This window comes from Canis lupus, chromosome 8, assembly GCF_048164855.1.
Source record: "Canis lupus baileyi chromosome 8, mCanLup2.hap1, whole genome shotgun sequence".
Classification (NCBI taxonomy): Eukaryota; Metazoa; Chordata; class Mammalia; order Carnivora; family Canidae; genus Canis; species Canis lupus.
In genome coordinates this window covers 66145516-66165739 of record NC_132845.1, presented here as the reverse complement: position 1 = coordinate 66165739, position 20224 = coordinate 66145516, and the positions used below count along the sequence as shown (strand labels likewise).

The following is a 20224-nucleotide window of genomic DNA, read 5'->3' as shown; positions in this document are numbered from 1 at the left end:
GGGTGATGATGAAAGTCCTGATTCTGAAACTACTCCAGTGGACAATTAGAGGGAGTCTTCTTTACTACCGGGGGAGGGGGATAGAAGTCTAGGCTCCTAACTTGATCTATGCTGTGGGATTTGGTGTGGTTTGTAATCACCCAGTGTGGATGAAAGGTCCAGCTCCTAATCCATCTTCTCTAACATTGTTCCAGTGGGTGAGTTGGGATGCCTCATTACAGCCTGGCAAGTGGAAGTTTAGCCTATGGACTTGGCCTTTGCTGGTCTAGGGGTCGGGGGTCGTAGTTTTTCTGTGGTTGTGGTTAGAGTAGAGAATTACTATTTAAAAGTTCACTGTCTCACTTCCTGGTCTTTTGGTAGAAGAAAGCAGGCTTTTACTGGGGCTTTGTTCTATTTGTTGGTGTTTCCAGGTTGCTGGCCTCTTCAGCCCTGGACTATAGGAGGCACAGAGAAAACCTAGGGAACATACCACAGTGTCATTCCTGGGGTTCCAGAGTCACTAGCTTGTCTTTTCCTCTCTCTCATGGCTTTCTTCTGTTTACTTTACATCCAGTGTCCAGGACTTGTGTACTTATGGAGGGAGGAGGGAAAGGAACTTCTATTCCATCTTCTCTGAAGTGAGAGTCTGTCTCATCTTTGCTTTTGAAAGATGTTTTCATGGGGTATAGAACTCTGTTGACATTTTTATCCTAATACCCAGATGTTACTGCACTGTCTTGTGTTGTTTCTGACAGGAAGTCTGTTGTCAATTTTACTGTTGTTTCTGTGTACATGTTTTTACTACGAACTGCTTTTATGATGCTCTCTTTATTACTGTTCTCAGCAGTCTGACTGGGTGGTTCCTTGTGTGGTTGTCTTTTGTCATCTTCTGTTTGGGATTTGTTGATGTTCTCAGATCTGTAAATGTACTGTTTCAAATTTGTGTGACTCTGGTCATTGAAAAAAAAAAGACTCTTATTTCTGTAGTTAGAACACTATTAACCTTTTCTGATGTATAGTTCTATGAATTTTAACACAGGTATAGATTCATGTAAACTACCACCTCTTCAGGACACAAAACTGTAGAATCACTCTAAAAATCTCCCTTATGCTCTCTGTAGACAGTAATTATTTCCTGAGCTATTTGTTCTGTCCTTTTAGACTCCCAATCACAAGTATATTTAGGAACTAACAGGAAGGAGTCCCACTGCTTACTGATTATCAGCTTATCTGTTTGTTGTTGTTGTTTGGGATTTCTGTGTTTCATTATGGATGATTTCTGCTGTTAAATCTTCAGGTTCACTGATCCTTTCTCCCCTTCTGTCTAATCAGTTGTTAATCTCTCCTGGTATGTTATTCATCTCAGAGATTCTACTTTTCATCTATAAAGTACATTTGGCTCTATTTCCATGGCTCCCTAACATGCTCGTGCTCTTTTCTAACTCCTTGAACATGTGACTATATGTATGATGTCTTTTTTAATGTCATTGTCTTTTGATTTTATTATCTGCCATTTCTGGGTCTGTTTCTGTTTATTTTCTCCTTGTTATGTCATTCTTGCATCTTTGCGTGCCTTGTGGTCTTTGATTAGAACTTTATTTATGTTCTGTGATGCTGGAGGTTTTTTTAAAAAAATTATTATTCTTATAAATATTTTTGAGCTTTATTCTGGGACACAGTTAAGTCAGTTGGAAATGATTTGAACCTTTCAAGACTTTTTTTTTTAATTTTAGCAACTTTTCTTTTTTTATTATTTATTTATTTATGATAGTCACAGAGAGAGAGAGAGAGAGAGACAGAGAGACAGAGAGGCAGAGAGGCAGAGACATAGGCAGAGGGAGAAGCAGGCTCCATGCACCGGGAGCCCGATGTGGAATTCGATCCCGGGTCTCCAGGATCGCGCCCTGGGCCAAAGGCAGGCGCTAAACCGCTGCGCCACCCAGGGATCCCCCTTTCAAGACTTTTAAAGCTTTGTTAGGCAGATTATGAGAATCCTTTAGTTTAAGGCAGAGTTTCTCAGTCTCAGCACTATTGATGTTTAGAACCAGATAATGCTTTGTTGTGGGGGCTGGCCTTGGCTTCTTGTAGGATGTTTAGCAGCATTTGTGGCCTCTACTCACTGGATACCAGTAGAACCAGTTAGTCATGAGCTAAGAATGGTTTTCACATTTTTTTTTAAAGTTGTAAAAAGGAAAAGAAAAGAAGAATATACAACAGAGACCCTGTATGTGGCCAACAAGACCAGAATATTGGCAGAGTGGCTTTCAGCCTCTTGTATGGTGACATTTTTGTACTATTTTAGACAAATGGTGGTATAAGAGACAACTTATTTTTCTAGTATAAAGAGTAGTTAAGATTACAGGCTTTGAATATGAAGAAAATATTTGAGTCCAATATGTATCTTCTACTTAATTTGACATTGGGCAAAAATTTAACTCTCTGAGCCTCAGTTTCCTCTAAAATTGAGCCAGTATATACTTATCACCTGGGTTTGTTGGTGAATTAAATGAAAATGAATGAAAATATGTAGCTGAAGGTGTGACACACAGTAGCTGTTGCTGTTACTTCACTTCAGACGTGTGCCCCTTATTTAAAATATTCTGTGATGTCTGTATGGAGTCATATTTTGCTAATTTGGAGGATTATGGTCTGTTATCTTTCAGGTCATGCAGAAGGATTTTGTATGATGTGTACAATGCAAGCACATATCACCCAGGCACTCAGTAATCCTGGGGATGTTATCAAGCCGATGTTTGTCATTAATGAGATGCGGCGTAAGTATCATCTGTAATAGTTTATGATAGTATTTATTAGGTAATTGGTCTTAATGGCATAATTGGTAAAAGACAAACTGCTGGTGTATTGTAGAAAACAAACATGTTTTATCATACATGGATATGTCTTTAAATAATAACATTTTTAGTAAAACATGCTATAGAAACATACTTTGAAACCTTAAATAATAATAAATATAATAAAGTATTCAATTTAATATAAGAAAAAAATTTTTTAAACTTTTAAGTGGGCTCCATGCTTATGGCAAAGCCCAGTGTGGGGCTAGAACTCAAAGCTGTGAGATCAAGACTGGAGCCAAGATCAAGAGTCAGACTTTCTACTGACTGAGCCACCCAGGCACCCCACAGATTTAAAAATTTTTTAAACTCACTTTGTTAATAAAATCATTGATAAGTTTTACAGTGATTTCCCCAGATACTTGAATTACTATGCTGAGTTATACTATAATGTCCCACTGATTTCTTTTTTTTTCCCCCCACTGATTTCTTTAAATAGTTTTGAATTAGTTTTAATTCAGTGAATGGGTAATTATGCTATGTATATATAGCATCAAGAATTATGAAACTAGTTAATTATATGTTTAAAGCAACATGTAGACTCATAACAGCAAATTTGTGGATAATTTCACTTTTTCTATTTAATTTTTAAATGACTTGAAAACTTTCTTCTGCATTATAATGACCCTGAATAGGGTATGTGAAATGTTTTAATGCACTTTCTATATGTTTTTGTAATAAATTTTTACATCTTAATTAACTGAGTTAGGGAGAAAAATGCATACAAATAAAAAAGAAACCCTAACTGTTAATCTGGAATCTAGTGGGGTAATTATAGGGGTGGATAATTATACAATGACAATGTATAATCCTTTTGCCTAAAAAGTTGCCGAAGATTAAGAGGTGTTCTATTGGCCCTCGGCACTATTAACAGACCAGAGGAAACAACACAAACATTTTTTACTGTTGTTGTTAAAGATTTTATTTATTTATTCATGAGAGAGAGACAGAGACAGAGACAGACATATCACTGTTTGTTTTTTCAGGCAGAGGGAGAATCAGGCTCCATGCAGGGAGCCCAATGTGGGACTCCATCCCGCACCCAGGATCACCCAGGCAGACTCTCAACCACTGAGCCACCCAGGCGTCCCCCGCAAACATTTTTTAAACAGTGTTGGATCCTGGCAGAATCTTAGCTAGGGGAAATTTTATTTCTTTAGTGTTGTGTATATATAAGGAATGATTAATATTTTTAAACCTAGACTTTAAGAAAAGGTCATTGCTGTTTGTGTGCACATATTTCCACAAGCTCACATAACACCCAGCACAGCCAGTGGGATTATGGGATTGCCACTTATGTATGGAGCACTGGCAGAGCGCCGGCACGTCATACGAGACAGCGAATATATATTCACATAGAGAAATTTCTCTATTCATGATTTATTGTGACATTGTCTATATCTTGTTGTTTGTTGTGTCATTTTGTCTTGCGGCTGTTTAGCCCATTAGAAACAGGGCTGCAGAGCTGCTCTGTAACTGAGATGCTGAAAACACAGTGTGTTCTGTGGGTTGTTGAGACAGAACTGAGATGGGTTCAGACTTTTATGTTTGCCGTGGATTCTCTTAGGGAGATATAGCACCAAATTTAATAAGATTGTATGTGCTAACATGTTTCGAACAAACATTTTGAGCATTTTGAACAAATTTTTGAGACAATACAGTTGAAGTTGAATTTATTCAAGGATAGTTTTTTAACTTGCTGCAAATCTGGGGTCTCTGGGCTCTTAGGAACTCTAGCCCATGTGCACTTGTAATGGTCTAAAAGGCATGGTGCTAGCTGTTCTTAGGATAGTTTGTGTTAGTGCTATGTCCTCATAAAATAATTATCAGGTATTTTCTAACCGACAGATGGTCATTACTCTGGGGAGTACAGCTGGGGCATATAATCTGTGATGATAAGGCTGATGTCTTTACTTAAACTTCACAGGTATAGCTAGGCACTTCCGCTTTGGAAACCAAGAAGATGCCCATGAATTCCTTCAATACACTGTTGATGCTATGCAAAAAGCGTGCTTGAATGGCAGCAATAAGTGAGTATAGCAAAGCATTAGTCATTTCTTCCCTTGGCATCACTGGCCTATCAGTTCAGTTTTGCCTTTTACGATGAATGCACAGAGCTGTGTGTTTGCTTCACTCTGACTTTGCACTGCCTTTTCCTCAAATGATTTCCCTTATTTTAAAATGATTGAAACATTTTAAAGGGGTGCTTACTATAACAATTTGAATTTAATTACAGATGTCAAGAATTGGGTATTGATTTGGCCATTACTTAATTTCTGAGTAGCAGCATCCCTTTGCAGATCTACAACTAACCACTTCTCCTTTCTAGTTTCTCCAGCATTTTTTCTGCTCCTCTCCACCCTCTGAAATTTATGTGTGTTCCTTGTATCTTTCTTAGTTTGGTCAATTACCAATTCCTACAGTTTCTTCCTTAAAATCTAAATGCAGACTCAAGAGGAAGATTGCAAATACAACTAGATACCAAATCCTAACCCACTTGCTATTGTGTGAACACACTTGGTAGATCTCCTGTTCTCGTTCCCACTGTTGCTAGTCTGCCTTGACTGGGCTCTGCTCACTTGTATGACAGACCCCAGAGCAGAGGAGAATGCTCTCTACTCCCTGCCTTCTTCACCAGCCAGTCCACACACCCAGTGTCATAGGTGTACTGCTTGCTTCCAGGTCAAATTCCTGCCTCATGTCAAAGCCCTTCTCAGTACTGTCCTATCTCTTTCTGCCTCTCCCCAAACCCTCAGTGTGTTCTGGTCCAGGCAAGATGACACTCTGGCTGCCGTGCATACTGATGTCTTTTTATTCCGTGGCTTCCTGTTTGAATTCTTGTTCTTTTATAGATGTCCATGCTTTTAAAATTCAGTCATAGCATCTGTAATTTTTGTACAACTCTTGTCTCATATCACTGTTTGTTTTTTCAGATTAGACAGACATACCCAGGCTACCACACTTGTTTGTCAGATTTTTGGAGGATACCTAAGATCTAGAGGTAAAGTTTTATTTAAAGTTGTTGATAAAGTGATAATGAATATGGTTAGAAAAGTGCAGTAGGAAAGGTTTAGTACTGGAAAGTGTGTCTCCTGTCCCCCTCAGAGGCAGCCCCTGGCCCAGTTGATAGTATAGCTTTCCAGTACTTTCCTATGCTTGAGAAGCCTGGGAGTATGTTAGATAGATCTCTTTCCTTTTTCTCTTAACATGATAAATCTTTTTACGTTTTAGTACATGTAGGTAACACAATCTTTCACAGCTAAAGTAGAAATCTGTTTACTTGAGTCCCCTAACAATGGATATTTAGGTTGTTTCTAATTCTTTGGTGTTGTTATTACCATTAGTCATTCATGGAACATCCTTACACATTGCCTTTATGTTCATGTAAAAGTGTCCAAGTAGGATGGATTCTTAGAATTTCTGCATTAAGGGGTACCTGTATTTTAAATTCTGATGCTCCAGATCATCCTTCCAAGAGGTTATACCAGTTTACATTCCAACCAACAGCATACGTGGGCTGCATTCATGACACTTTGGCTCACACTGTGTGTAGCATTAAGTTTTTTTGCCCAATCTGAAAGAAAAATGTACTTTATTTTGATTTTTTATTTTGAAATAATAATATTGTGTTCTGTCATTTCAGTAGTTGGTATTGCCAGAAGGATTACACTTTGCTTATTCTTTGCATTTTATTTTCATTTCAGTCAAGTGTTTAAATTGCAAAGGTGTTTCAGATACGTTCGATCCATATCTTGATATAACGTTGGAGATAAAGGTATGTTTGCTAATTGTAGTGATGAGGTTAGAAAGACAGTCAAATTTTGTGTAACTTTTTCTGCAGTTCATTTATAACTTAGACTATAGGTACTAGAGAATGTGAATTGAAACATTTCCTATGCCAAGATTGTATTTAGAGGGGATTATGTAAGATATGTAGCAGGTATCATACAGACTTAAGAGACTTCATCTTTTTTCTGCCCTTTGACTTTTCTCTTGATAGGTCATGATAAAACCAGAAGCTGATGCCTGTATTAGCCCAATTTAGAGGATTGTCACTCTTTAGAAACTGTTTTGTTTCTTGCATTTTCTAAGCTATTTTTTGTAAAGCTTTTATTTTTCTGATGACAAATGTAATCCATGCTTATGATAGAAATGAAGTGTTGCAGATAGGTAGAGGGTCCCATCCCTCAGGATGAACCCTTAACAATTTGATATAAACTGTTCCACGCCTACTATCTACTGCTTATAAAAATAGGATTACACCTTAGGCCTGTTTGGCCACTTGCCATCTTCATGTAATTCTGCTTGGGGGCCTTTCTGTATGTATGCCTTGACAGTCGTGCCATAGTGCCCGGTGAGTGCAGACACCATGATGTACATGTCCGATTCCTTGCTGGTGCATATTTGGTTTGTTTCCAGTTTTTTTTTTTTTTAATTTTATGATAGTCACAGAGAGAGAGAGAGAGAGAGAGAGAGAGAGGCAGAGACATAGGCAGAGGGAGAAGCAGGCTCCATGCACCGGGAGCCCGATGTGGAATTTGATCCCGGGTCTCCAGGATCGCGCCCTGGGCCAAAGGCAGGCGCCAAACCGCTGCGCCACCCAGGGATCCCTGTTTCCAGTTTTATGCTATTTTAAATAGTGTTGTGGTGAGAACTTGTTTACACATCATTCACTTTGATCCGCATGTTTTTTTTAACAAGGGGAAGATCATTTGATGTATACATGTATAAAAGTGAACATCATAATAAAAGAGAAATTTATTTCTACACAAAAATTCACATTTGCTTTTATACCTTTGAGATATCTTTTTCTTTTCTCTCTCAAGTGGCAGTGAGAGGTCACGTGGTGCTGATGCTGTTGTTCTCTTCCCAGGCTGCTCAGAGTGTTAACAAGGCATTGGAGCAGTTTGTGAAGCCGGAACAGCTCGATGGGGAAAACTCTTACAAGTGCAGCAAGTACGAGGATGTGACCACAGTGCTGGGGTGGGATGGGGGTAGCAGGGGGGTGGAGAGCACATAACAGTGGGGTAACTTGCTGTGGTGTTGGGGGTGTCTCAGGAACCCCCTCGAAACTCCTGTGAGCTCCTGTGGTGTCTGGGAAGACACCAGGTTTCCGTGCTCCCAGGGTCGGAGATGTGCACCTCTGTCCTTGGGAGGCTTGGTGTCCCATTACTGGGAAGGTTTGTGGGGGGCAGTCCACGGTAGCTGCCATGTAGAAGGGTGCAGCCCAGATGATGTGTCTGTGGTAAGCAGCGTTTTCATGGACTCCTTGTTAGGAGAGGCAGTGATGGAGTGGGGTTTACCTTCTAGAGCGATGAAGACTCTTCATCGCTCAACCCCCAGGATTGGGGTGGTATCTGCTGGAAACTTCTAGAGTTGATGATTGATTCATTGCTATATTTTCCTGTGAAATCAGGAGAGCCTCTATTTGAAGAAAGTCCTGCTTCACATGTTTTAATAGATTTTCATTTTAGAATCAGGTACTATGGGTGATCCTTACCAAATACTCAAGTCATTGGGGAATAAAGCTCCCCATGACCACAGGGACTTCTACTCTAAGCTCCACAAATGTTCTAATCTTTACTTATATTCTTTTTGTATCTGGATAGGGATTTGTTTGCTAAGAATTATACTAGCTTGAAAACTGATTAGCTTTCCAGTTTGTTTTGAATTGAGAGAAGTCTGTAATCACCTGATTTTAAAATTATCAATGACTGTGGCTTCTCAGAAACTGTTCTAGCTTCCTTTTTACTTTCATGCTAATTGAGCAATCTCCCGTTATAAATTTTAGTGTTTTGATTGTTGATTGAGAGCCATGGTGTTTCTTAGCTAGTAGCTTTCTTTTAGGTTTGGTGGAAATATTTCAGAGAAATAACAATGGAAAGACCAAGATACCAAAAGGTGTGTGTGTGTGTGTGTGTGTATTAATCTTCTTAATCTTTTGTTTCTGTTTATTTCAAGGTGTAAAAAGATGGTTCCAGCTTCCAAGAGGTTCACTATACACAGATCCTCTAATGTTCTTACGCTTTCTTTGAAACGTTTTGCAAATTTTACTGGTGGAAAAATTGCTAAGGTATGTAGATAATATTAATAACCTTTTACATTGAGTCTCTCAGTAAATATCAAGGGCTATAAACGACCTAATTGAACAGTTCTGTTACCTGATTTCCTAAATTCTTCTAGTACTTAGTAGTGAGGAAAAAGCATTGAGCTAGTGGTAATGTGTTATGTATGCTTGTGAGTGTATGTTGTTTCACCTTTAGCTGGTTAGACTTTCTGATGATAAAACTGGTAACTATGATCTGCATGTGGGCTCTGTGGTCAGGGAAGGTGGTGAGATACAGGGAGAGCTGGTGTTGTTTGAAATCCAAAGAGGATGCCACTGCTAGATCTCAACACTCTTTTGTTAGAGTTGATTTTCCTATTTGTTCATATTTTCTGATAGTAACACACTGAATTTTCGTATTTTCTTTCTACTTTCTAAAATAGAAAATATCGGAAATCAGTAGTACATAAGAGATCTAAACAATCCTTTCCCAAAGTAGTAAAACTCAGTGAGACAGAAGTCCAGAATTAGTGTTCCATTGCATCCTTGGCCTGTTCAGAGGATTCACTTCATGTAGATCCTTGTTTGCTGCAAAGAAATCAAGAATACAGCGGGAGCGCATGAAATAACTTGGGCTCCAGGCTAATTATGTCTTTTGAAATGTGGTTCAGTGTGTTAGGTTTTTGCTTGAACATCTGAGGGTACTGAGCCTTGTGCACAGGTCTCCACGTGGATATGCAGAATGATCTGGGCCTTCAGAAGTAACCTTCCTTTATCCTCTTTCCATCTCTGTTTAGGATGTGAAATATCCTGAGTACCTTGATATTCGACCATACATGTCTCAACCAAATGGAGAACCAATTATCTATGTTCTGTATGCAGTGCTGGTACACACTGGCTTTAACTGCCATGCTGGCCACTACTTCTGCTACATCAAAGTAAGCAGACTTTACTGTTTTTAAAGTAGACTCTAAGGTAGCTCTGGCACTCTTAGGGGGCAAGGTGGGACTTCTACAGCTAAAATATGAAAGCCCATGTTTCTTATATTTCTCTTGCTCAGTGTTCCCTCTTTGTCTAATTATATCTGATTTCTCTTTTGTTGGCTCTCTTTTGCAGGCTAGCAATGGCCTTTGGTATCAAATGAATGACTCCATCGTATCTACCAGTGATATTAGATCGGTACTCAGTCAACAAGCTTATGTTCTCTTTTATATCAGGTATCATCAGGAAAACAGATTTTCACATTTTCTGTTATGTCATTTCTCTTCATCTCATCAACATATTTAAATTCAATTTTCGGTTATTTTTGAAACAGCAACTTAATGGTGCCAACAGAGTAAGGGAGGTAGTTTTGGGGTATGGATTAGGAGTTGGATTTAGCTTCCAGCTCCTTGGCAAGTTGACAGTGAAGCATGCCGAGAAAGGGCATGGTGATGGCATAGGAGGGTAGGCTGCTGCTGCTGGAAACACACAATGTGGGCCTGGGGGCTGAGGAGGCGATGTGTTAGAGGCCTTAGGAAGGGGCCTCTGAGGACCTGGATGTGGTCACTTCTCAACCACTGAGCATAGGCAGCCAGTCACCTTCCTAGGGCACACCTGGGTTGGCACCAACTCACTTCTCTCTTGTTGCTGCTGCATACTCTGACTTCACTAATTCCATTTCTGCAAGTATGTGGGCTTGGAAAAAAGTCTGATATGTGCTCCTAGGTATTGATTTATAATAGCTGAAAATTAAGAACATCCTAAAAATTCCAATATTAGCAGAATGAGCGTGTAAATTGTAGCATAATCCATAATAGTTGGACTATTACACAGCTGTTAAAAATAATTCTTATGATGCCTTTATTTTCTTTAACAATATGAGGAAGTGCTCAATATATATATGGAGGAAAAGCGGTTTGAAATCTTTTATACTGGTATTGAAAAAATCAATACAGGCTAAAGTTTGGAGGATATTCCAATAAATCTGAAGAGTAGATGCCTCTCATGGGTGAGATGAGTTACAATGTTTGTGTTTCTAACTTCTGAATACAGACTTCCTGTAATGGGATATATTGATAATTAGAAAAATATAAATAAACAGAAAATAATTCCTTTCAGGTAGTGGCATCTCCAGAATACACAATCAAAAATACCACTTGTATGGCTTTTGTTATATCCCTGTTGGAGCATCTGCCACTAACCTTGACCTAAGGGGATCCTATGCATAGCTCTGTGCACGGCAGCTTCTCAGTCTGTTCTCTGGGGGGCTACAGATGAATCTTTCCTAAGGTTGTGCCCTATGAAGCCCTAACCACTGTCACTTTCTGTCCCCAGGTCCCACGATGTGAAAAATGGAGGTGAACTCACTCATTCCACTCACAGCCCTGGCCAGTCCTCGCCCCGACCCGTGATCAGCCAGCGTGTTGTCAACAACAAACAGGCTGCGTCAGGGTTTATCGGACCACAGCTCCCTTCTCACATGATAAAGGTAACATTCCAGAGGTAGGATGTAATCTCTGTGGTAACTTTGGTATTGTCCAAAGCCTCTGGTTAGCACTGCTGTGGCTGCCATGTCCTTGTACAACTGAATTTCTTGTCAAAAAAGTTATTATAAAGTATTTTAAATATACAGAAAATTTCAGTGTATGAATATAATAAACAAGAAGAAAGTCTGAGTATAGGTATATTTAAATGCTAGAGATTTTTAGCTCTCATTTTGGACTTCCATTCTGTGAGTGGACTAAGTATTTGGGAATCCCTGATGGAGGCTGGAAACAGAAAGCAACCCTTTCACAAAGAATATTCTCAGTGTGTCCCTGTAGCCCTTTCAGGAGTGTGGTGTGTCCTGTCTGCCATCCGGCAGGTCGGACACACTTACTGGGAGAATCGGAGGGATGCCTCAGTCACGTGACACCCATATCTTCAGGAGGGAAGGCCAGACGTTCACTGGCCTTATGCAGTGATGATGGACAGCCTGTCTGCAAATGGAAGCACCCCTGCCACTTGCACCAAAGTGCTTAAGCCTTTCCGTTTGAGTGTGATTTGTTTTGAATCAGCAGATTGTCTAGTGTGCTGTTTTTTATGGATGTTGGAAAGTATTTGGGTTATAGTCAGAGTCGCAAATCAAATGCCTCTGGGAGCTGGGCAGGTAATGGGTTCCTGCATTGGGCTCTTAATAGTGGCGTCAGGACACCAGCCAGCTAGAGAGTATGTGTCCTGTGTGGAGAGTTGGCTAATACTGATTTTTCAAGGTTTTTTGTTTTCTTTCATGTGAAGCCTTCCAAAGTTAAGTTTAGCAAATAAATCAGATATTTAAGAAAACTCTGTGAAGGCCAGGCACAACGTCTCTGTGAATGAGATCTCACCCCTGGCCACCAGTTTGCCTCTAGGATAGAGCTGCATAGGTGGAGTCTGGAGCAAAACAGCTCATGAGTAGGATTCAGAGGGGACAGCACCCGAAGCAGCTCTTCTGTGTTTGCCCATGCCACCCATCTCCCTGGCTCCTGTGGTCAGTGGTAATTCCCCACTGGTGGGCAGTTCCTTCTGCCTATATAGCAGTGGGCTTCCAGGAAACCAGGCCGAGGAAAACATGTGACTCTGTGTCCAAGGGAGCCTGTTCATTTCTGTCAGAATGGAGCAGAAAGAATTTGGGCTTGGAGTTCTCAGAAATAGTTGTTGATTAATTACCAGAGAACACTGACCCATGGAAGGTTTATGGTGGTCAGAAGCAGATAGGAGGAAGAGGTGTTTCTAGGTGGGCGCCATGATATTCCAAAAAAGAAAAAAATGAGCAAAATGGGAAGGGCCTCCAGCCAGAGTGGATTCTTTTGTCCATTTCTGGGGCTCTCACCAGCTGGGGTCTTCTTTCTTCCAGAACCCACCTCACTTAAATGGGACCGGGCCATTGAAAGAAGCGCCGAGTAGTTCCATGTCAAGTCCTAGTGGAAATTCCAGTGTCAGCCGGGCTGGTTCTGTTAATGCTTCGACTTCTGTGCAAAACTGGTCCGTTAACAGGCCTTCAGTGATTCCAGAACATCCCAAGAAACAAAAAATCACGATCAGTATTCACAACAAGTTACCTGTTCGCCAAGGCCAGTCTCAGCCTAACCTTCACAGCAGTTCTTTGGAGAACCCAAACAAGCCTGTTCCCTCTTCTACCGTTACCAATTCTTCTGCAATACAGTCTACCTCGAGCGCATCTACGACAGCAGTTTCTAGTAAAGTCACAAAGCAGATGACCCCGAGCGAGTCCTGTTCCAAGCCTGTGATGAATGGCAAGTCCAAGCTGAACTCCAGCGTCCTGGTGCCCTATGGTGCTGAGTCGTCTGAAGAGTCTGACGAGGAGGCGAAGGGCCTAGGCAAGGAGAATGGTCTCGGTACGATTGAGAGCTCCAGCTCTTCTGTGCAGGATGCAGAAGACGATGAGGCCTCTCCGCTCGAGCTTCGAGAACCTCTTGCTCTAAATGGTGCTGACGGTACAGACAGTGACCTGCAGGAAAACGGTCTGTCCTGTGATGGTGCCAGTTGCCAAGTCCCACCTGGGCTACACTCAGAAAATCCCTTTTCGAAGGCGAATGGTCTGCCCGGGAAGGTAAGTGTGTGGGGGCCTGGGGGACGGGGAGGTGGGTGGGAGGAGGGTAGGCTTTCGACTCTCAAATACAGCTGGCCACTGTCCAGCGGCAGCAGGATTTGAAAGAGCTGTGTTTTTTATTATAGTTGATGCCTGTTCCTCTGCCTCCTCTCCCAGAAGACAAAATCTTAGAGACCTTCAAACTCAGCAACAAGGTTAAAGGCTCGACAGAAGAAACCAGGTAAGACAATGACAGTGAGGAAAGGAAACCATGACCATGTGCATGCGCGCTGCTATTTTAACTCCGCACACATCTCATCATGAACCTTTTGGATCTTGGAATGATTTGAATCATGATCTAGGGAATTTGTTAAGTGCCTCTGAGAAAAGGAAAGGAAAAGTTTATTGGAAAAATTACCATTTTTCCATGAAAACGATGTCCTTGAGCTAACACTCTGTTCTCCTGCCCAGCCCCGTCTCTCTAGCTTAGGAACATTGCAGCATGCTTCCGAATCTGCCCCTAGCGCTGTCTCACTTCATCCTTCAGTGACATATGTATGAAGACTCACTAAGGTTGTAGGGCAAGATTTCTTGACTCCATCATGTTGCAAATATTTTATTCTGCTCCTTCAAGAATCCTTAAATTGCAATCATAGATACAGTCTGTCTCTACATTTAATGTTTTGTTTTACTTTTTTAAATCAGTACATTTCCTAGGTATCATTTAACAGGGGTGAAAGACAGAAATATATAAGGCAGTGGCGTTTGGGTTTGCACATGTCCGGGCGGGCCCATGCTCCTGCACGATACCCCGTGTGTGTTTTTAGCTGCACACACATTTGCTGTGAGCCTCACTGTGTGGAGTGTGGCCTGGTGTCTGGAGCACAGTCTCACGCACACATTTCACGGTCAGGGGTATGATGTTCTCGTGAGGGACTTTTGGTGACATTCTAATTATCTCTGGATTTACACAGTAGTTGTGTTCCTGGAAAATGTCATGTCCATGAAAACTGCCAATGATACCATAACTTGGGGTTTTCCCCCATGTGGACGTCAGGATGTGGGAAGTGGAATGCTAACTCTCTCCACTCCCCGCTGCCTTCTTGGCTCCCTGCCTGCTAGTGCTAGTAAGGCTCCCCTATCTCTGTGACAGCCCAGGATGCACCCCACATTTCAAAATGGCCCCTAGGAGGTGGGCTATACTTCCTGAACAGTGGTCAGGAAGGTTTAGTTATTGAAACGGAGTGGAGTAAATCTGTAGGCGAAGAACACTCCTTTCCAGTTGACCTTCAAGAGGGGCCAGTGTGAACCCTGTCACTTCAGGGTTCCTTTTGTTCCACTCTTGTTCCTTTCCTTGTCTAGTTTAGTTTGTCCTGTAATGTCTTGTACATGAGGATTACCTTTGTAGATGGTTGTATACACAGAACCACACACAAACTATAACTTAGTGGATGTAGCTTTCCATGCTGGCTTGAAAATCTCATGGTCACACTTGAGGTAACTTGTCTGTACTGATCGCACCTGTGTTCTCTCTCCCAGGTATTCTCTCACTAACATGGGGCCCCTGTGGGGCTTTCCTTGTTTGCTGGCAGTTTTCATTAACCTCGAGCATGCCTTGGGAGCTCTGTAGTGGTCAAGGGCACACAAAGTTCATGTACTGCAGGAAGGTTTTCTGAAATCTCACTAATTCCTCCCAGTTCGTAAGTTTCAAGGAGGCGTTGGTTCTGTTTGGAGGCAGTGACTCTACCTCTGAGGCTTGGGAGAAACACAGAGGAAAAGTTAGAGCCTTTGGTCATCATTTGATTTTTCTGATTATTTGCAGTTAAGAATTAGACGTGTATCTGAAAACAGAAGGAGCCTGATAACTGCAAGATTACCTGAAAAATGGGGAAGTAGATAAGCCTGATAGAGAATTTTGTATTTTTATTTAATGAGGAAAAGAGAAAATTTGAAGTTTCCAAAAATGATAAGCCTGGAATTGAGCTCCTGCCAGATAGGTTAAAAGCATAGATTATTTAGTAAACAAATGTTTTGAAGTTTTTGTCCCTGTGAGCCATAAAGCAATCAAGCCAATGACTGACTTATTGATTTCTTTGTTTTGATGGGGCTGCAGTACACCTGGACCAGAGGAGAGTCCTGCAGAGGGTCCCGGTGCGGAAATGGAAGCTGGCAGCCCCTCTCCAGATCCCCGTGAGAAACTGGAGACACTCACAAATCTTAGCAGCAAGCTAAAGAAGGCTCTGCCACCCTTAGACCCCAGCGTCAAATCTACCAAAGAAGAAGTCTCTGAAAACATTTTAGCAAAACCTGAGGAGTCTTTGCCTAGTGCCAACACTCTTTGCAGCAGCACCAAGAATACCACGGGGGACGATGTGCTCCCTAAACTATCTGGCCCTGGGGATTTGATGGACGACCAGAGCCGACCACCCCAGGCTGTACCTGGGGCATTCATAGAGAGCCCACGGGCCTCGGCTGCTGTGGAGACAGTGGGGGGTTCAAGCCCAAGTCCCCCAGTACGTTCCGAGGGGGCCTGTGAGCATGAACTCTTAGTCTACATCAGTCGAGACAAGTGCACGGACACGGAGGACCCTCCCAGGAGCACAGGCACAGCTGTTGAGGACTTGCCCTCTCCCCAACTAGACAAGATGACAGAAAATCATTCAGAAGGGGGCCCCGAACAAAGTAACAGTGAGAAATGTGAAGAAAATAAGGTTGGACAGAAGATTCCAGATCATTCTCCAGTTAAGGAAAAAATCAGTATCCTCAGAAAAGTTGATCGAGGACATTACCGCAACCGTAGAGACCGTTCCTCTAGCGGAGAACGTGCACGGGAGAGTAGGAGCAAAACAGAGGACCACTACCACAAAAAGCGCCACTCATACCTGCGGGAGCGGGCCAAGCAGGACCGCTACAGGACGGAGCCCTGCGGAGGGGCCCAGCACCACCCCTGTCACAGTGAGCGGCTCAGCCCTGGTGAGTACCGCTCCCTGGGCCGGTACAGCCACCACCACTCCCGGAACCGAGGTGGGTCAGACCAGGACTGGAGCAGATACCACCACTCAGAGAGTGAGCACTCCTGGGGCCGGGAGAAATACTACCCGGCCAAACTGAGGTGGGACAAGTGCAGGTATTACCACGACAGGTACGCCCAGTACACAGCCAGGGAGACGCGTGAGTGGAAGCCCTTCCACAGTGCCCGTGACTACACCAAGGCAAGCCAGTACGGCAGCCGGCCCTCCAAGGACTACTACAAGGGGAGGAAGGGCTACGAGCCGGTCGCCAAGGGCAGGGAGCGGCACCACTTCAGTCCCCGGGCCGCCCCCCATGCCCTCCTCCCATACCCCGAAAAGTACCCCCATGAGAAAATTGCACTTGTAGCTGATGACGCCACCTGTAACCTCGCCGAGCGGTTTCATGAGCACGAGAACGGCAAGTCCCGGAAGCGGAGATATGACAGCATGGACGACAGCGATGGTCACATTGAGAAGAAGGCCTGGAGGGGCATACAGAAGGAGCCCTTGGAAGAGCCCAGAGCGAAAAAGCACAAAAAATCAAAGAAGAAAAAGAAATCCAAAGACAAACACCGCAGCCGGGATTCCAGGTGAGGGTGGCCTGCGTACGGTGGGAGAGGCCAGGCCGTCCCCATAGCCTGGCAGAGACCCACGCAGGGCAGCTCCGGCAGTGGCGGCAGCAGTGGGAGCTAGATTCGTATTTCCCATCCTGTGGGTTGTGACCTGCTACCTGCTAGATCTTGACCCAACTCTGTGCTGACACTCCCTTACTTCATGGTACCGTAAAGTGCCTCAACCTCCCTTTGTGAGATGGTGATACCAGTTTGGGTCCGTGCTTTCAGATCTGTGGGAGGAAGCATGCCACGGTCTGTACCTGAGAACTTGGGAGTCTTGGACTTCGTGACTGGGGTTAATACTCTTACTTGTCAGATGTAGTTACATTTTATTACCTGTTAATGTTTTCTTGCAACTCAGAGGCCACTGGGCGGCAGGTATAGGGAGCCCGTCCCCCGCTGCTGTGCCCACCAACGGCGTGGGTCTGAGTGACCACTGCTTCCCTCAGCCTTGTCCGTCTCTCTGGCTCCATTCTCTTGAAAATGACTTTTCAGTGACAAGATGCGTGAGCACAAGCAGCAGTGCTCCGTACCCAACACTAGAGACTTGACGTCTGTTGAGATGGAAACCCTGGGGAAAGGTCACAAAGAGCCTTAGGGAGACACACGGTTACCCGAGGGAAAACCTCCTTCCCTCCTGTGTGTCTGAATCTCCTGGCAAAAGTGTATTTTCCCCTCACCCTCTAGTTTCAGGAAAAGGTAGTAAAGTCCTTCCTCTGGACTTGTGGCCAGCAGCTGTAGCTCCCGAGCGGAGCTTGAGGCAGTGGCAGGTGGGGTCCAGGTTAGGGAACTCATACCCTGGACCCCAACACTTCCTGCAGTGAACACAGCACTTTTGTACTTAGGTAGGCTCTTCACCGGTGTGTGCGTGCTGAGTGTCTGCTGTGGTGGGGGTAAAAGCCAAGGACCAGGCCTCTTGGAGGTGGTTTTGGTTTTTTGGTGGTTTGAGTTCTGGCTTATTTCTCCACAGGCATCAGCAGGATTCCGATCTTTCAGTAGCATGCTCTGATGCCGACCTCCACAGACACAAAAAAAAGAAGAAGAAAAAGAAGAGGCACTCCAGGAAATCCGAGGACTTTGTTAAAGACTCAGAACCGCACCTCCCCAAGGCCGCCAGCCATGAGACTGTTGACCGTTTCCGGAGACTGGACGGCACCCTCCCCCTCACCGACGGGCTGCCTCTGGAAGGTGTCGGGCCTTTCCGTGAGAAGAGAAAACACTTAAGGATGGGAAGCAGGGATGACAGGTGTCCTCTGTCTGAGTGTGGCCAGGGTAAGAGGAGATACTTGGAATTAAGAATATAGAAATGATTTCTTGTTAACAGAGGGGAAGAAGCCCTCAGATGGCGGAGAAGGCCATGCGTTCCAGCGGGAGCCCTAGTACCTGTCCGCTCCCCCCCTCGGCCCCCAGCCGCACGGTCCCAGCTACCGGCCGAGGCTGTACATGTGCCAGCAGCTCAGTGACGCGGACTGGCTCTGCGGGGCCTCTAGCGACACCTCTGGAGGCTGGGGCTCTGGCTGTGTGTGTCTCATGAAGGACCAGGACTTTTGTTTGTAAGCCGTTTCTGATAGAAATATTTTCAGTGTGTTTTTTCTCTCCTGAGTCTTTAAACCTCTTGTATTCTGAGTATAACCTGAAACTCAGTTTGAGGAATGTCAGCTGTCGGCCCTTCGTGGAGCCGAGGCCTTGCAGGTGCTTGTACTGTGGGACCCTGGCTCTTGCCGAGTGAATCCCTCCGGGCTGGGGGCTGGGGGGCTTGGATTTTTACCACCTTTGCACCGTGTCTTCCGATGTCATTCCATACCCCTCTCTGCTCTGACTGCACTTAAAGCAGTCCCTCTTCCCATTCTGATTTGTGTCTGTGGCCCTCGGCTGTGGGCACCCACAGGAGCCAGGGTGCTGAGCAGGGTCAGCCAACTGCAGCCCATGGGTGCCACCTGTCTCCATGTGGCCTGCTGCTAAGAAAGGCTTTACAGGCTTTAAATAGCTGGACAGTTCTGAAGGAGGACATTTCATTGCATGGGAGGGTTGTGTGGACCTGATATGCAGCATCCGGAGCTGTGCTTGGGGTGAGCCAGGCCTGCTCAGTTACATGGGGCCACACTGCCCTGGTGAGTGGCTGCCAAGAGCCTGAATGGTCCCACCCAGAACCTGGTTATGCTCTGGCCTTTTGTACAGAAAGCTCGCCCACCCCTGCCCTAGATGCCTGAGGTGCGCTTTCAGGACTTTGATGGTTGCCCAGAGGCCCTTTGGTTCTTGACTGTGTTGTGAACTTGAGTGGGACATCCTGTGTTTTGGGGGCAGACCAGTCCCTGCAGTGGCCCACTGTCCTCGTGGCTGTTGAGTGAGGAGGGACAGACAGGTCCTAAGGGTTGGCATTAGAGAACTGGACACCGTGAGGGAGGTACTGTCCCAGTGGGAAGGGATGTGCAGTGTGACGTGCCATGACATGCCCAGGGGGCACGGGATAGAGAAGAGTGGGAAGTGATGCTGGACTGTTGTCTGCTCTGGGTTATTTTTTATTTAAAGATTCTATTTATTCATGAGAGACACACAGAGGCAGAGACACAGGCAAAGGGAGAAGCAGGCTTTCTGCGGGGAGCCCAATGCGGGACTCGATCCTGGTTCTCTAGAATCATGCCCTGGGCTGGAAGCCGTGCTAAACCACTGAGCCACCCAGGTGTCCCTCTGCTCTGGGTTTTTTAAAGAGATTAATTATATGAATCTTCAGACTGGTTTCCCATGAGCATTTGGTGATTTGGGTAAGGGCTTGGCCTGATGAAGATGGAGTCCTTTCTGACCTCTCTGGTGCTTGGGAGGAAGTGTAGTGGGCATCATCCAGGGGATTCTGCTTTGTTGCCAGAATCTTCCCGTCCCAGCTGCAGGTCTAGGCCGCGGCGCACAGTGGAGGGCGGCTCCCCCACAGAGATGGTTCTAGAGGGAAAGCAGGCTGAGTGTGAACCTTGGTAGTTGGCATTTGGGGGCCCAGACACGTCTCCAGGGGTGCAGTCAAGCTTTGTGTCAAGTGGTGGCTGTTTCTGTCCTGTCCGATTACACTTGGTGGCTGGTGTGCTGCCAGCACTTCTGGGGAGAACAGACTGAGGAACCCGTGTGCCTGTCCCTTCTGTCCTCCTCAAGGACAGGGATCACCTGCTTGGCCTTCCATGCCC

The 20224-nt window shown here is 44.4% G+C and overlaps 1 protein-coding gene across 4 annotated transcripts in view; it reads left to right on the top strand.

The window, feature by feature from the left end:
* USP42 (ubiquitin specific peptidase 42) overlaps window positions 1–20224 on the top strand; it is a 71926-nt gene that overhangs the window by 49114 nt on the left and 2588 nt on the right. For all 4 annotated transcript variants that reach the window (XM_072836959.1, XM_072836958.1, XM_072836961.1 and 1 more), the window contains 13 exons: window positions 2643–2753; window positions 4759–4861; window positions 5765–5832; window positions 6536–6606; window positions 7705–7787; window positions 8793–8904; window positions 9675–9815; window positions 9994–10094; window positions 11194–11347; window positions 12734–13450; window positions 13576–13670; window positions 15543–17030; window positions 18025–18326. In XM_072836959.1, the coding sequence (XP_072693060.1) occupies window positions 2643–2753; window positions 4759–4861; window positions 5765–5832; window positions 6536–6606; window positions 7705–7787; window positions 8793–8904; window positions 9675–9815; window positions 9994–10094; window positions 11194–11347; window positions 12734–13450; window positions 13576–13670; window positions 15543–17030; window positions 18025–18326 (3546 nt within the window). The remainder of the gene's footprint in view (window positions 1–2642; window positions 2754–4758; window positions 4862–5764; window positions 5833–6535; window positions 6607–7704; window positions 7788–8792; window positions 8905–9674; window positions 9816–9993; window positions 10095–11193; window positions 11348–12733; window positions 13451–13575; window positions 13671–15542; window positions 17031–18024; window positions 18327–20224) is intronic.